Source organism: Morus notabilis, unplaced genomic scaffold, assembly GCF_000414095.1.
Source record: "Morus notabilis unplaced genomic scaffold, ASM41409v2 Scaffold467, whole genome shotgun sequence".
Taxonomy (NCBI): domain Eukaryota; kingdom Viridiplantae; phylum Streptophyta; class Magnoliopsida; order Rosales; family Moraceae; genus Morus; species Morus notabilis.
The window spans coordinates 755,640-771,788 of NW_010361652.1; the positions used below are offsets into that span (position 1 = coordinate 755,640).

The 16,149-nt window shown below is 33.8% G+C and overlaps 2 protein-coding genes across 2 annotated transcripts; both read left to right on the forward strand.

Moving 5' to 3' along the window:
• The first annotated feature begins 1,163 nt into the window (after positions 1-1,163).
• On the forward strand, positions 1,164-3,679 carry LOC21408776 (gibberellin 20 oxidase 3). Its single transcript, XM_010100426.1, has 3 exons — positions 1,164-1,660; positions 2,335-2,656; positions 3,398-3,679. The coding sequence occupies exons 1-3, from the start codon at positions 1,164-1,166 to the stop codon at positions 3,677-3,679; spliced, it is 1,101 nt and encodes a 366-aa protein (XP_010098728.1).
• Positions 3,680-5,298: 1,619 nt separating this feature from the next.
• On the forward strand, positions 5,299-6,225 carry LOC21408777 (uncharacterized serine-rich protein C215.13). The gene has a single exon (XM_010100427.1). The coding sequence runs from the start codon at positions 5,299-5,301 to the stop codon at positions 6,223-6,225; it is 927 nt and encodes a 308-aa protein (XP_010098729.1).
• The last annotated feature ends 9,924 nt before the right edge of the window (positions 6,226-16,149 follow it).

Below are 16,149 nucleotides of genomic sequence, written 5' to 3' on the forward strand. Positions count from 1 at the left end.
CAATTAATGCGTCAAAAATCACACTTTTTCTAGCACAAATTTAAAATTATCCACACCAACACCCTCTAGAGAAGAGACTGCCTAGAACTTTCAGCAAGATTCAAATTAGATTCTAAACCAACCGAACCCAAAACATTATCAAAAATATTGTTGCATGGAACCACAGTGGCATGCAACGTAGCCAGCCTTTCCCAAACCATGTTAGCCAGCCTTCCCCTACGTCAGAGTTCGCAAACCTTTCCTCACATAGCACCTTGTCTAACCCCTTTTTATCCAGCTCAGCCAAATCAACATTAGTGGGCCGCACTGGCTACAACTCTTTATTGAGATCCAAATTTTGCTCAACTTTCTCCACAGAATCAGAATATAAACGTAGAAAAATCTTACCCGGTTATAATTTAGCATTAATATAGGGAAGAAGAATCTTTATTAGCCAAAAAAAGATAAAAAATCCTTAAAAAAAAAAAAGAAGAAGAAGAAAAATCTACTGCTAGGGATATAGAAAAAAAATGTGCTAATTAACGTAATAGAATGGATATTGATATCCAATATTGCCATAACTGGACTGGAAAAATACGGAAAGAAAAGTTTATTAAAAAATTTATAAAAGAGATATAGACACTAGGCTAAGAATCTGAATTAAGAATCTGTCCTTGAGATTCACTTGTTTGGTTGGGAGATTCGTACCTCAATTCGAATCATAGTTCATAGTTCGTTACAGTGTTTTCTCTCACAAAAAATACACGTAAATCGAAAATGGTTCTAATCTTATTATTCTAATCTATGAACTTTTTTCCTAACCAATTACCACGTGCACAGAACAGAGACCAACTATTGGCTGCATGAGACTTATCCTTTTTTTTTTTTTTTTTTACTCTTTTAACAATTTTATTGTCCATCTACCCAAATATCAACTCCCTTATTTAACGCTTATCCTTTCTCTTTACCAAATTAGCACGTGCACAGAACAGAGACCCAATATTGGCTGGCTGCATGAATACTCATTCAAATTTTTTTTAAAAAAATATTTTACTCTTTTGACAATTTTATTTTCCATTTACACAAACTGAATTCTCTATATAAACCCCCTAGGATTATTGTTCGGATCACAACAAAATTTCCTCGTAATAGTACTAAACCAAACCTGCAGAAATATTATTCCAATGGATTCTTCCAAGGATTCGCAAATTTTCGACTCTTCGTTTCTCCAGAAACAAACGCATGTCCCCAAAGGCTTCATTTGGCCGGACGAAGACTTGCCGTCCAACGGCACAAAAGGTGTTCTCAACGAGCCGCTGGTGGATCTCGAGGGCTTCCTCAACGGCGACGAGGTGGCGACGGTTCGAGCCGCCGATCTCATCCGAGAGGCTTGCACGAGCCATGGTTTCTTCCAAGTGATCAACCATGGAATTGATTCGAGTCTCATCAACCTCGCTCATGAACATCTCGAATCTTTCTTTAAGCTTCCGGCAAGCGAGAAGATCAATAGGGCTCCCAAGCGTCCCGGTTGCTTGGCCGGCTACTCCGCCGGTCACTCCGAACGCTTCGCCACGAAACTGCCGTGGAAGGAGACGCTGACGTTCTTCCATGAAAGCGGGTCGGTTCCTGTTGTGAAAGACTACTTCACCAACAATTTAGGGAAGGATTTTGAGCAAGAAGGGTAAGATAAATATATATATATATATATATATATATATATATATCATTATGCTAATTATACAACATGGTTTATATCTGATTATACCACAAAGTTGAAAGTTTAAATCTTCTCACCCCTAGTTTTTTCTTTTTCATTATGCTAATAATATATATAACATTAATGGTAGAATTAGAGTGAAGAAGATCTTGTTCTTTTTTATTTCTAATAAATTTGAGTAAAGAATTTGGTAAATGAGGTAGTGGGTGTCAATATAATTAACATGTTCTAATTGGCATGATATAAGTTATAAGTTACTTAATTACTTAAAAGGAATAATATTAATGGTAGAACTTATATTTATGTTTAGTCAAATATCCCAAAATTTTGGAATATACATGCATTCCATCTTTCGGTTATTAAATGATGGAAAAAAAAAAAAAAGATCAGAACTGTAACAAAAAAAAAAAAGAAAGAAAGAAAAAAAAAAGAAGAGAAAACCCCTTCCAGAATGCTTATTCTTAGATATCTTGTACGTCTATGCTAATTGTTTGACAACATGCAATAATAATATTAATATGCATGTTAGATGATATCAAAATAAACTGCATGTGGATACATATGTCTATGATACATTTTACTTTTTTTCTTTTAAAGTGATGTAATATTAACTTTATTAATTTTAATCAATTTTTTAGGATAGTGTATCAAAGGTACTCTGAAACAATGATGTGGCTTTGTCTGAAGCTAATGGAACTACTGGCGATAAGCTTGGGCGTTGATCGAACGCATTACAAGAAATTCTTTGAAGATGCTCACTCCATCGTGAGGATGAACCATTACCCGTCTTGCGCGCAGCCCGACCTCACTCTCGGAGTCGGGGCCCACTGCGATCCGACCTCCATAACTATTCTTCACCAAGACCAGGTCGGAGGTCTTGAAGTTTTCCACAACAACAAGTGGAACTCAGTTCGACCTGTTCAAGATGCATTTGTCATCAACATTGGTGATACCATTGTGGTATGTAGTTAATTAATTATTAAGTATTTTCTTTAACATTTACTTTTATTCGCTTTAGAGCTTTGACTACATGTATAGTACAATTGTGATATTTCTCATGCAATTAACATGACAAGTTTTCAAAACCATATATATATAGAGAGAGAGATTTTTTAAGATATCTAACATATCACGAGTTGATATATAACGAGTTGTTTAGTAACTGACTATTTGTTAATCTTATAAGAAAGTACTTCTCTTATAGTAGTTTCTCTTTCTCCATTTATATTTAACAAAAGAATAGATATGTACATCTTTTTTTCCTGCGTTAAAAAAATTGTTAAAAATAGTAATTAACTAACTCACCTCTAGGTCAACTCTAACTATTACTGACATATATATGGAGTTGATTACGACTAATTAGTGTAAGTATATATGTTCTCCACTGCCATCAGACATTATGTAAGCGAGAATACTTATTGCATATGTCGTTAAGTTGTTTGCATATTGCAACATACATATACATGCATATTCAGCTTTAGGACTTTATGATCTATATATAGTACCATATTTGTCGTATATATAAATATCATATGATCATACGTACAATATTATTATAAATTGGCGAAAGAATACACACACACACACACACACATATATATATATATATATATAGAGAGAGAGAGAGAGAGAGAGAGAGAGAGATACGTTGCATGGTATTATATATATATAATATTATTGGGCCGTGTTTTATCTTTGTAGGCACTATCGAATGGGATATACAAGAGTTGTCTGCACAGAGTAGTGGTGAACAGGGACGAAAATAGGAAATCGATGGTGTTTTTTCTGTGCCCGAAAGAAGACAAAGTGGTGAGGCCTCCGCACGAACTTGTGTTGGACCAAGGAACAAGACAGTACCCTGACTTCACATGGTCCGAATTGCTTCTCTTCACTAGCAAATATTACAGAGCTGACCCTTCTACCCTCCAAAAGTTCATCATCTGGAAGAAGCAATCTTCCGAACCAGCTATTTCCCATTATTAATATTGCTTCAATATTTATACATACACATTAATGTTTGCATCTATCTATCTATATATATATATATATATAATATGTTATTTTATATTATTCATGTAGCTCTCGTAGTCCTAGATTTATGTTGGTGCAGTTAATTAGTACCGTCTGCTCTTTATTATTACATTCTATGCAGCTAGCTGATTCTCTTCATTTACATGTAATTGGAAATTCGGAATTCATGCATGTGTCTACCTCTCATCCGTTAATGCGAAATTTGTCGAGGTAGTACTATGTTATGTTCCTTTATTTTTCCAGCAAAAAGTTATTTTTGCTGAAACAGCAAAAAGTTATTAGGAAAAAAAAAAAAACCAATATTGTTTTCTGTTATGTTTAAGGTTCTTTGTTCGGCCTATGCTAGCTATAGAGAAAGAAAGAGCCGTGTGATGCTATAGATCATGAGCAAGTACGAACGTTGGCCAGATTTTTTTCCCTCTTGTTTTTGGTTGGTAATTATTTTTATTAGAAACATATTTGAAAGAACCGCCGATGCTAAGCATTATTATAAATAGAAGGTTAATCGATTCATTTTATAGATCCCATACTACAAGACTCACTTTTTATTAATAAGTGGTGTTTAACACTATTGATGCTTCATAGCATTGTTCTATTCATTAACAATTCTGCTCTGCAATCTAATGTTGTCTTCGCTTGGTTTTATATTTCCAAAAGTGTGTGTAAAGTATAGTAGTGGACAATTTTGGGGGAATGACGAGTAAATGTTGTTCGTTAGGAATTTGGTCATTATCCGTCGAAAGAAGAATTTTTAGGCAATATTCATGATTAGTGAGGCATTAAAGTAAGCAATATTCATTTATATATAACAGCGTGGTTGACTCTACTATATTTTACCACGTATTGAATGGTTAGGTAATGTTGGCATTTTCACATCTTTCTAGCTAAGAAAATAAGTAGTTAATTATGTGGGCAGTAGCTGTTTAAAAGATTGTGACTGAATTAGAAAAATTAATTAGGGACGGAACTAGAAAACTTAATCAGGTGGGGCAAGGGCGTGAATGAATTAAAAAAGAAAGAACTTTAAAAAATATCCACAAATTAAAGGGGTGTGTTAAGAGGGCGGTCCTTAATATTCTCTATCATAATTTGAATCTCTTTTCCATTAAAAAAAAATCGCTATCATAATTGTCAAATATTATTATGTAAGCTGTAATATCACAATTATAAGAAAGTGCAGTAAATCAGCAGTCAGTAAATGTACCCAGTGCCTTTTTAAATTTATTTTAATTTTCAAACAATGTATAACTTTCCCTCCCAAAACAATAATCCGGGTCTCTTATTTCCACTCTTAAAACTGGAGAGACATGATGAAAGTAGCAGCCACCAATATGAATATGACCTCCACTTGACATAACCGTTGTGCAACGGATTTCATACCCGCCAACCAAAATTTAAAACGTCTGAAAAAGAAAAAGGCCACAAAATAAAGCAAAATCCCACCATCCCACGCACAACTTTTTCCCTTCCTACTATAATATTCTCCTCCTTTTCCGTTCCACAATATTAATCTTAAACACTTTCCCATTTGCCTCTCCAATCTAGACCAAAAAGAAAAAAAAATTCATCAAATGGGTTCTTGCATTAGCAAATGCAGACCAGAGAAATCATCACATAATTCCCACGAAGAAGAAGATGAAACTCAATTCAGCTATGTCCAAGATAAGCTTGTAATAATCTCACAACCACCACCAAAAATGCAAATCCCTCCGAAACCAAAACAAATCTCATCCCCGTCCCCTCCGACGTCGCCCTCCGCCTCGACTTCCTCCGCCGCCTCCTCCTTCACTTGCTCATCCACCAACACCGCAACAAGCCGCTCGATTAGCTCCTCCTCCTCCTCCTCCGCGTTGTCGAAAGGATGTTACAGATCATCATCCTTCACCAATGAGTTCTTGTGGTCATGTTACAAGGAAAACCCCCACATTATTCGCATAAGTTCAATCAAAGAAAATAGTGTAAATTCTAAAGCACCAACTGTCAAGCCAGTTGTTTCAACTAGTACGCCAAAGAAAAGACTTCGGTCAAGCTCGCCAAGTAGTATTACTACTACTACAACTTTAACGAGACAAAAGAGCTTTCGGAGAGATCATCACAATTGCGGAACACTAACGAGATCATCATCGCCTTCTCCGAGTCGAAGGTTCGTCAATGGAGATCTTACCAACTTACAGAAAATTAAAGAGTCTCAGAGACACTCAAAGCGTGTGGTAAGTACAAATTCTACGTCGTTTTCAAGGACGGACAATATTATTAACTTTAGGCCTCCAAGTCCAAACAACAACAACAACAATTCTAGTACTAGTAATGCTCGGCTACTTACCAGTAGTAGAAGTACAAGAGAGCAATATTGCAAGAATAATATTCATTGGATTGGTTCGAAAATCGACGAGATTGCGGTCACGGAAGCGCTGGCTGATCAGCACGAACTCGACGGCGTTTTGATGGAGGACATTGATAACCCTCTAATATCCTTAGATTGTTTTATTTTTCTGTAGAGCAATGTGTGGTTTGATTGATTCATATATATGCATTTTAATTTGAGAATTTTATAGTTTTTTTTTTTTTTTTCCCTTCTTCATTAAGAGCGTTGTTTGTGGATCAACATCGCGAGACACAATAGATAGGCCTTATTCTATGTGAGGGCTCGCGGAGACCCTCAGTTTTTCTCAGTCATTAATTAGTTTCGAAATGACCCTCTCATATGCATGGATCTCATGTATATATATTAAGGTGTATTTACTTCTCTAAATATACTCTTTAATATTTGTCAAGTTTGGAGGAATGAATTATATTGTTAAATATGGATTTTTTGTATGAAGTTAGCAATATCTTAGATTATTTTTAATGTAAATGACAATTCAATTCTATTTCTGACATAAATATTATAGTACCATTACATTTAATATGTTGTTATATTTTATATTTCAACGTCAATAGTTGTTTCAAATGTCATATATAGCCATTTTTTCATAAATTTTAAAACTTTGGAATTACAAAAAATAATTTTTTTTAGCTTTTTGTAAAATTAAAATTAATTATATTATAATTTTTTTAGCAAAAAAATTAACATGCTCACAATGAAGCAACCAAATGTCAAAATTTTTCATATAGTGCTAAATTTTGCACCTAGTATAACCTATGCTAAAGTTGACACAAAGAATATAAAATAATTTTGTTACTCAAATATCAAAATTTGATACTAGCCTAAAAACTCGGTATTAAATTGGAATATTTTTTCCTATGTATTTTGAGAGCAGGAGATGCTCTTAACAGCTAGAGTACTAAGACAAATTTATTTTTGAGAGAACATTAAGGACCCATTTGGTATATGAGTTCAAATCATGATTCAAATTAAGATTTTTAATCATGATTTTTAAAATTTAAATTTTTTGTAAGAGAACTAAAACTATGGGTTTACACTATAGGAGAACCCATATACAAACATCACCTAAGAAATGTGCTCTTTACCTTAAAAAAAAAAAAAAAAAAAGAGAAACAACACAAAAGAAAACAAAGGTGCCCTTTAAAAATCATATAAGGTCCGTTTATTTCATATATTTAAACTCAAATCTTTGATTCTGCTATAATATTTTTTCTCATAAAAAATTGAATTTCAAACGTTAAAATTAAAAATCATAATTTAAATTTACCTTTTAAATGGCCAATAGTGTCCACGAAGCACGAATAAAAATCTTATACATAAAAGAATGGCATTTTTATGAATTTCCCATTATTCTAAGATTAATGGTCACAAGATTGCGACAAACGTACACAACTTTGTAGCTACTTTTGAAAGGGTTTCCCGCCTCACAGTTTTCAAAAGCTTCCAATGACTACAAGAAAATGCAAAATATTTAATTAACAAACAATATTTGGTCTGACCAAATGACGTGTAAACCAAATATTAAGTCATATTTGCTCATATTATCCCCTAAAAAAAAAAATAAAAGAGAATTTTCTAGTAGGATTAGAAAAAAAGACTATTTTTATCCATTATATCTAAATTAAAAATTATCTCTATACCATTTTAATTTAATGTGATTTTAATCTAACAGTTAATAAGTCACTCCCCGCCCTAGAACGAAACAAAAGAAAACAAACGCTTTTGCGTGTGTGCCTTGCCCACGGTTATACGATTGGGCCTAGAGTTAGCTTTTCAGACTTGGGCTTAGAACCTTCGGAGTTTTGACGTGCAAGATAAGAAAATTAGAAAATGTACCTTTCATTCACCTCTTTAATTTTGTGTCATTTTCTTAGAACTAGTTGATTTAATGTACATTTAACGTGTTACATTTTCTTAATACAGAGATTTAAATTTTCTTCAAAAGCTTTATATTTTCTTAATTTATTACTTCTTAAGGGTTTAGTTTTGTAAAAATTAAAAAATGAAAAAAATGAAAAAATAAATCATGAAAATGTTTTAAAAACAAGAAAAGAAAAGAAAAGAAAAATGATGCAATGTGTGAAAAAGAAGGAGAAACCTTCTTATAGTGACAAATGTTAAAAAGTACGAAAAGGCCTTTGGCTCTTTTATGTATGTAATTAATTTTGTAACGTAGTTCACACGTATTGTCATGTTAGAGACACCTGGAGAGTTTATTGTACTGAATAATAAGAAATTTATTTATACAACTGATAACTCTAAGAAATTAGAGTTATCCACTGGTTTTATAGCTTGAAATTGCGAGACCATGAGTGATTTTTCTAGTTTATTGTGTGTTTTAATTTAAATTTGTAGAGTTTACACTTACTTTGGCTTAATTCCGTACTGCTGCTCCTCTTGAAGTGAAAGTTAGTAATTTGGAAGTAAAATGAGGTGAAAAACTGACTAAGGCTGTGTGCGCACCTTGTAGGAAATTTCTGGGCTAAAATGCTGCGGCATTTTAGGCAACATTCTGGAAATAGCTGGCAGCTGATTGACGTCAGCGCACTAGCTGGAGAAAGCAGACAAAAAGGAATCCGTGTGAGCTGGCCGAGGAGGTGTCAATTGGGTCCACTGTGCACATCATCAGTGACACCTCAGCCCTTGTGTTGCCCTAGAAGGGAATGTTTTCTTAGGACAAGTTAGCAGCCGCCAGGGGGAGAAAAGGAGGAAGATAGATAATCGGGCAAGAATATAGAAAAGAGGACAAAAACTGTTTTGACACAGAGAGAATACACAGAATACCTGCTCTCCAGAAAAACACACAGAGCACTACCCAGTGAGGAAAAAAGCTTCTTACGAGTGCTGAAGAAGGCGGGAAATACAAAGAGTACTCAGCCCAGAAAAAGAATAAAAAACGTGAGAAGAGGGCTGGAAGTTGAAGGACATTTTGGCCGGCCAGAGAGGAATCCAAGTTCCAGCTGAAATTTGTTCTTCTTCTGTTAGCTTAACTTTCTTTTGTTATTTAGCTACGAATTTAGCTATGGATTATTCTGGAGCTTTGAATCTTGTAAATCTTATTATGAACTAATTTGCTTTAGCTAGGTTTGCTAATGGAACCAAGATTGTAAGAATGACAAGTTGTTTCTGAGATGCTATTAATTTACTATTTTTGTTCATTCATGTGAGTTAATGTCTATTTCTAGTCTTGACTGGCCATCGATTTTAGGATACAAGATTAAGATTAATACTGGAAGGGTTAGTTTTAATCGGATTAGCATGAATGATGTATGTTCAATAAACTTGCTGAGTTGTTGATTAGTGGATGGTATAAGAATATATTATTCATCTTACATAACTTATTGAAACCTGAGCTTAAATCTGCATTTCTAGAGTTGGATTCACATAGGAATATGTCGGAAATGGCTTGAGGAACCTGAGTCATAATTAATTCGGAAGAACTATGCAATCAAGGAGTTTCTGTTAACATGGATAATAAAATGCTGCAGCATTCTAGGTAACATTCTAGTCAAACTTGCAATTGAGGAGAAGTTAGTAGACCTAGCTCATTTTCACCACTGAATTACAGCCCATCATTACGTTCTTGTTACTCTTAGTCACTTTAGACCGCATTTAGTTTGCATTCATTTTATTTACATCATTTTAGTGAATTTTTGCCACATTCATCATTTACTTGTTTTGTTGATTATATAACTTCTAACACGTACTTTCGGTGATTCAATCTTCGTTGGATCGATATCCGTACTCTTGTACACTTTATTACTTGTTTGCGACACGTGCACTTGCGAGCATAATTACCACGCAACAACAACTATTTAAAGATTTTGAATTTATTTTAAAAATGAATATGTGTAAAGATAACAATTGATATAAAAGTAGGGACACATTTGAAAAAAATTATTTTAACCAACCAAAAATAAAATAACATATGTGAAAAAAATTACTCTCATAGGAGTAAAGCGAGGAACGACATATTTTTTTAAAAAAAAAAACACACAAATAAATTAAAATGTAAAAAAATCACAAAAAATAAAGATAAAAAGGGCAAAAAATAAAAAGGAAAAAGAATGGAGGGGCTGCTATGTAGAGAAGAGCTTTGGCTCTTTTATATATTGTTAGATATGTAAAAATTCTGTCTTGCTTGAGTTACATAAAGAAAGAAAGAGAAAGTAAAAGTTGTGAGAGGATTCAAACTCGATAAGTGGGATATCATTTCTAGTTCAAACCTCACTCAAAGGTAGGACATTTCCTATTTTTATAGGAACTTCTGTACCAGAAACAATGGTATCTCCAATTAGAGCTCCTCTAGGATGTAAAATATATCTTTTCTCACCACCCCTATAGTGTACGAGACAAATGTATGCCTTTCAATTGGAGTCATATTCTATAGTTACGATTTACCATATATGTCTTTTTTTTTCTATCAAAAATCGATTTTACGGTATAAACTCTTATGACCTCCCTGTCTATGCCCTGCGGTAATGATTCCTTTAGCATTACGACCTTTACCACAACAATGTTGTTCATAGATCAAATTATTTCGTGGATTGTATTTCACTTGCATGTCTACTACTCAAGCTGCTTTATATACTCATCATCAATGCATTGCAGGATTCATCATGATAGGTGCTTTTGTTCATGGAACTATATTTTTTTATTAGAGATTACAATCCAGAACAGAAAGAGGATAATATATTGACAAGAATGTTAGGCCATAATGAAGCTATTATATCCCATTTAAGTTAGGCTAGCCTCTTTTTAGGGTTCCATACTTTAGAAATTTATGGTTTACAAAATTTTGAAAGGAGTCTAAATTCTAATGAATTTGGAAGAAAAAAATACTTATATGTTACTTGATATTTGTTTGGAAAGTGAATAATGAAGATGCGGAAGAATCTCCTCCTTAAGGAGTAAACTGACTTGATCAGATAAACAAATAATCCAATGTTAAAAAAATGAAAATATAGAATATATATTACGTCCCATAAAAAAGAAAAATGTAAGAATTAGTGGTTGATAAATGAGCCGGATTCTGATCACAAGAGTATAACATCAATTATTAGTATCTAATTCAGGAACAAGAAAATTACATCGTGATTCACATTGGATTCCAATTGAACAATACATCAATGAGAAGTTATTTCGATAAGTTTAATAATTTTTTTATTTCCGTTTATATATAAAAATTCAATCTATATATAAATAGAAAAAGGCCAAAACTCATATCATGAGAGAAAGATGTACATATGATGGTGAAGCCTAGGCACGTAAGAGACGTATAAGTTTACATGGTCGTACGTACAAATATCCATCACCCTAATCTTAGGTCTTCTTTGCTCTAATGTAGTGTTATCTTGAGACATTTGTGAACTTGTGTCGACGATGAGGGTGGACTCGTATTTGAACGATACATAGACGTTCATAGGATATTAATTTGTTTCACGTGGATTTAATTTCTTTAGAATTTCCCCCATTATCACACATTTTTATCTGTAAACTATTGGTCTTCGTACGTAGACCCGTATGGTTGATCTACTTGGTCGTTCAACAATCTATAACCGTGGTCCATAATAAGGTAGGCTAGTCTTATCTTATCCTATATTATATCTGCAACGTACTCCACACTTTGATCGCTTTACGGGTTTGACCAACGAGTGGAGTTGACAAGGGGCCATGCATTGGCAAGGGATAATTAAGGAAAGTCCAATACATCTTTTGTGTTCTCATTTTGTTTCTAGAGTTTTCCTAAAGCTCCGTTTGATAAGAGGGATGAAAAAGAGAAAGGATGAAGAATGTGAAGGATGAAAGTGATTATGGTAATTTTTTGTGTCGTTTGGTATGAGGGAGAGAGAGTTTTAAGAATGGATGAATGAATGTTTGTTTACTTATTTTTTTGTCCTTTTTACTAATTTTATGTTAAACTTTTTAAAGATAAAATGGTCTTTTCTAATCTTTAATGGGTAGATTGTATGAATCCTTTCATTAGAGGAGAGATGCAAAATGGTGGGTCTGGGTAGAGAGAGTCTCCCTCCACCTCTTCTCCCCCTCTCCTTCTCCCTCCAACCAAACAAGAGATTAGGGCTCTCCGTCCATCTCTTTCCCTAACAAAGATATCCTAAAATTTTCTTACTATTTAAAAATATAGAAAATATTCTTTCAAGGTTTGATTAGTTTTTTTTTTTGTTTTTTTACAAAGTTAACATTTAGGGAGGGGACGACCCACGTTAGTATATTTTCTTAAAGGTGCCCAGACGTTGACTGAATGTTCGTTGAAGGCCTTACGAGTGGGCTTATTCCTCAGATAATGAGCGCATCACTTCCGTCCTAGTAAATGTCCCAACGGCAAGAGTACATGAGACGTGATTTAAGGCACTTTAATTCGAGTATATTGGGCCAGTAAAAAATGAGTTTTTACATTTACTACCCAAAAAAGAGTAACTCAACATTAAATTTGTGACCATAAACCCATCATGATACTTTATTACCGTTAGATCACCACACTCGATCATTTAAACTGTTTGATGTTATGGATGATTTACTGAGAGACCGTTTAGTCTGTAGATCAGTTTAGTCTATCGCTCTTTCTTCATGTCTACTTCCCTACTAGAGGTTGGTTCACAATTACAACGTCAACTTTAACTTCATACAGCAATGCTTGTGGATTAATTAGCAATTTGTTCCTTTTTCTCTGGAATAATTTTCTTCAATGATCAAAGAACTAAACAACCAGCATTACAATTGATGATTTCTTCCTTGCATCTTTTTTTTTTTAATTTCTCCACAATAATATTTCATCTATTTTTCTTCCGTCTACTTTTGAGAGCCACTAAATTTGTCGCGTCTTATTTTGGTGGGAATTGATGGATGTTAGAATATGCCCAGTCCTATATCTTTCCACACAATGATAGCGCAATAGATGTCAACCATGAAATATCACATCTTTTTGCATAAGAATCTAGCCATATAGTCCTTCCACCTTTGATAATTCGAACCAAAAGAATGATCAAGATCATGTGCCTATTTCCGTTAGTGCAAGATATTATTTCACGCAATCATGAGATTAGAGTAAGATAATCTAATAGTACTACATTAGACTTCAAGGCAAGATTTTTTTTTGTTTCCCTATATATGAATATAGTAGTCAAGATATTCCTGATTAATGTTCTTATCTTAATTTACCCGAAACAAAAAAAAAAAATATATATATATATATATATAATGAAAATGGTGCGTGATTATAATAATAATGATACTAAAGATCATTGTATGCCAAATGGGGACAAAGTAGGCCATGCATTGTTAGAGAGATTGTAATATTTCTTGATTAAGATCACAAGTTGTTTGAGTATTAAAACATGAAAACTCGTATTAAAGGGACTTTAAAACGCTGCATTGGAGAAACTACTTTAATTCGGCCAAACTAGCTGCAGCTGAAATATTTTGGCTGCAGCCGAAATGTTTGCATGTTTTGGGTTTATTTGCGGCTGCAGCGGGAAAACATCTGTTGCACCATAAATTATGTAGAAAATAATGTTTTCATGAGTTTATGTGATCTAAAACGTTTCGAACCATTACATCCATTGGTAATATGTTTTCATACATATATGAACACCAATTAGCAATAGATATAACTATTGTAATAGGTGTATTAATTCATGAAAATGTACCTTTACATTGAAAAGGTACCGTTATGTGAATGGCTGTAATGTTTAAGGATGATGCATTCATTCATGAAATGGCACCTCTGTCTTTATTAATTCTCCAGAAAATTTACAGACTTAATTCATGTTCTGGAACTCAATATTATTGCTAGATATTATGTTCAAGTGTTTGTTGTATCTTGGGGGTAATTTGCCATTGAAACTCATTAGCAAACTTTGAGAAGTAAGGGCAAATAAAACCTTAAGGGAAAGTATTCATATATGCCTCAAACCTTATCTTGTTTCTGTTTTCTTTTCACCATTTACTCTTAAATTTCTCCAACAATCTTTAAGGTTTTAACTTGCTATAATGGAGGTTGAAAAGAACATGACGTCTTTCCTTAATCTGAATGTTCAACTTGATAGATTTGACGGTACCAATTTCACCCGTTGGAAAAGAAAGTTGTTCTTTCTTCTCACCGTGCTCAAGATTGCCTATGTGCTTGATTCGAAGTTGGAGCCTCTTCTAGAACCGAATGAGGATGATTCTGAAGACTTGAAGGCTCCAAGGAAGAAGCGTGAAGATGATGAAGTCATGTGCGGGGTCATATTCTCAACACTCTCTCCGATAAGCTCTACGATCTCTACAACTCGATGAAGTCTCCGGTGAAGATTTGGAACGCTCTCGAATACAAGTACAAAACTGAGAAGGAAGGTACGGATAAATTTCTAATCTTGAAATTTTTTGAATTTGTCATGGTTGATACTAAGTTTGTTCTAGATCAAATACATGAATTGCAAGTTATTGTTACTAAGCTTCGTGAATTGAAAGTTGAAATTTCTGAATCATTCCAAGTGGGGGCAATTATTGCTAAATTGCCTCAAAGTTGGAATGGTTATAGAAAGAAACTCCTTCATAGGAGAGATGTCATAACTTTAGAGAAATTACAAAAACACTTGAGGATCGAAGAAGAGACTAAGTCTCGTGATCCCAAGGGCAAGATTATAGATTCCTCTAAGGTTAATGTTGCCGAAGCTAGTAAGTTTTCTAAGAACTTCAAAGTCAATAATGACAAGAAGTTCAAAAAGCCCGGTAATGGCTAAAATAAATTTTCTGGAAATTGTTTCTTTTGTGGAAAGAAAGGCAATCGCCAAAATAGCTGCAGATACAAGAAAAAAAAAAGAAAAAGTTAACACCAACAAGGCCAATACTATTGAAGAGAAATCTGAAGACATTTGTGCTATGGTCTCAGAAATACAACTTGGCATGATTACCGAAACTAACATGGCTGCAACAAATTCCTCCGAGTGGTGGCTCTATTCCGGTGCCACAATCCACGTTTGTAATGACAAAAATTTGTTCTCGTCATACAAAGTGGAAAAAGAAGGACAAACGGTTCTCATGGGGAATAATGATGCTGCGACGGTTGCCGGGAGAGGAATAGTGGAGATCAACTTTACTTCCGGAAAGAAGCTTACTTTGAATAATGTTCTTCATGTTCCTAACATTAGGAAAAATCTTGTATCTGCTAGTCTAATGTGTAAGAATGGGCTTAAGATTGTACTTGAGGGCAATAATTTTATTGTATCTAAGAATGAGATCTTTGTGGGAAAAGGATATTCTTGTAATGGCGTGTACAAACTTAGCATTAATAATAAAGATGATGTGAATTCTCTTTATATTATTAATTCTTTTGATGTTTGGCATGCATGTTTAGCACACTTAAATTTTAAATCTTTGAAATATATGTCTAAACACGGTTTGATTAATTACAAAGATGTTAAAAATGATAAGTGTGAAATTTACATACAAGCAAAGATGACTAAGAAACCTTTTCCTAGAGCCGAACGAAATACTCAAATATTGGATACGATTCATACCGATATTTGTGAGTATAATGGTATTTTAACGAGAAGAGGAAAGAGATACTTTATCACTTTCATTAATGATTGTTCTAGATACACTTATGTGTATTTACTTAGAACAAAAGATGAAGCCTTTGATAAATTTAAAATTTATAAGGCTGAAGTTGAGAACCAAAAAGACAAGAATATCAAAATGGTTCGAAGTGATAGAGGTGGTGAATATTTCTCAAATGAATTTGATGCCTTCTGTGAAGAGCATGGTATTATTCATCAAATGTCAGCCCCTTTTGTTGGTTGCCAAATCGAATCCGGCTGCGGAAGCGCGGTGGTGCGGGGAAGAGGCGGATCGTGTATAACAAAAATTTTCACAAAACTTTTGAGATACTCTATAGATTATATTAATTTATGCACGAATAAATTAATCTCATTAACTTATAAAGATCAAGAACTCAATCAGGAAAATTACCTGGAAGCCGACTCGGATGATAACTTGAGTTCTTTGACCACGAACAGTCCTTGCTCCAATCTTT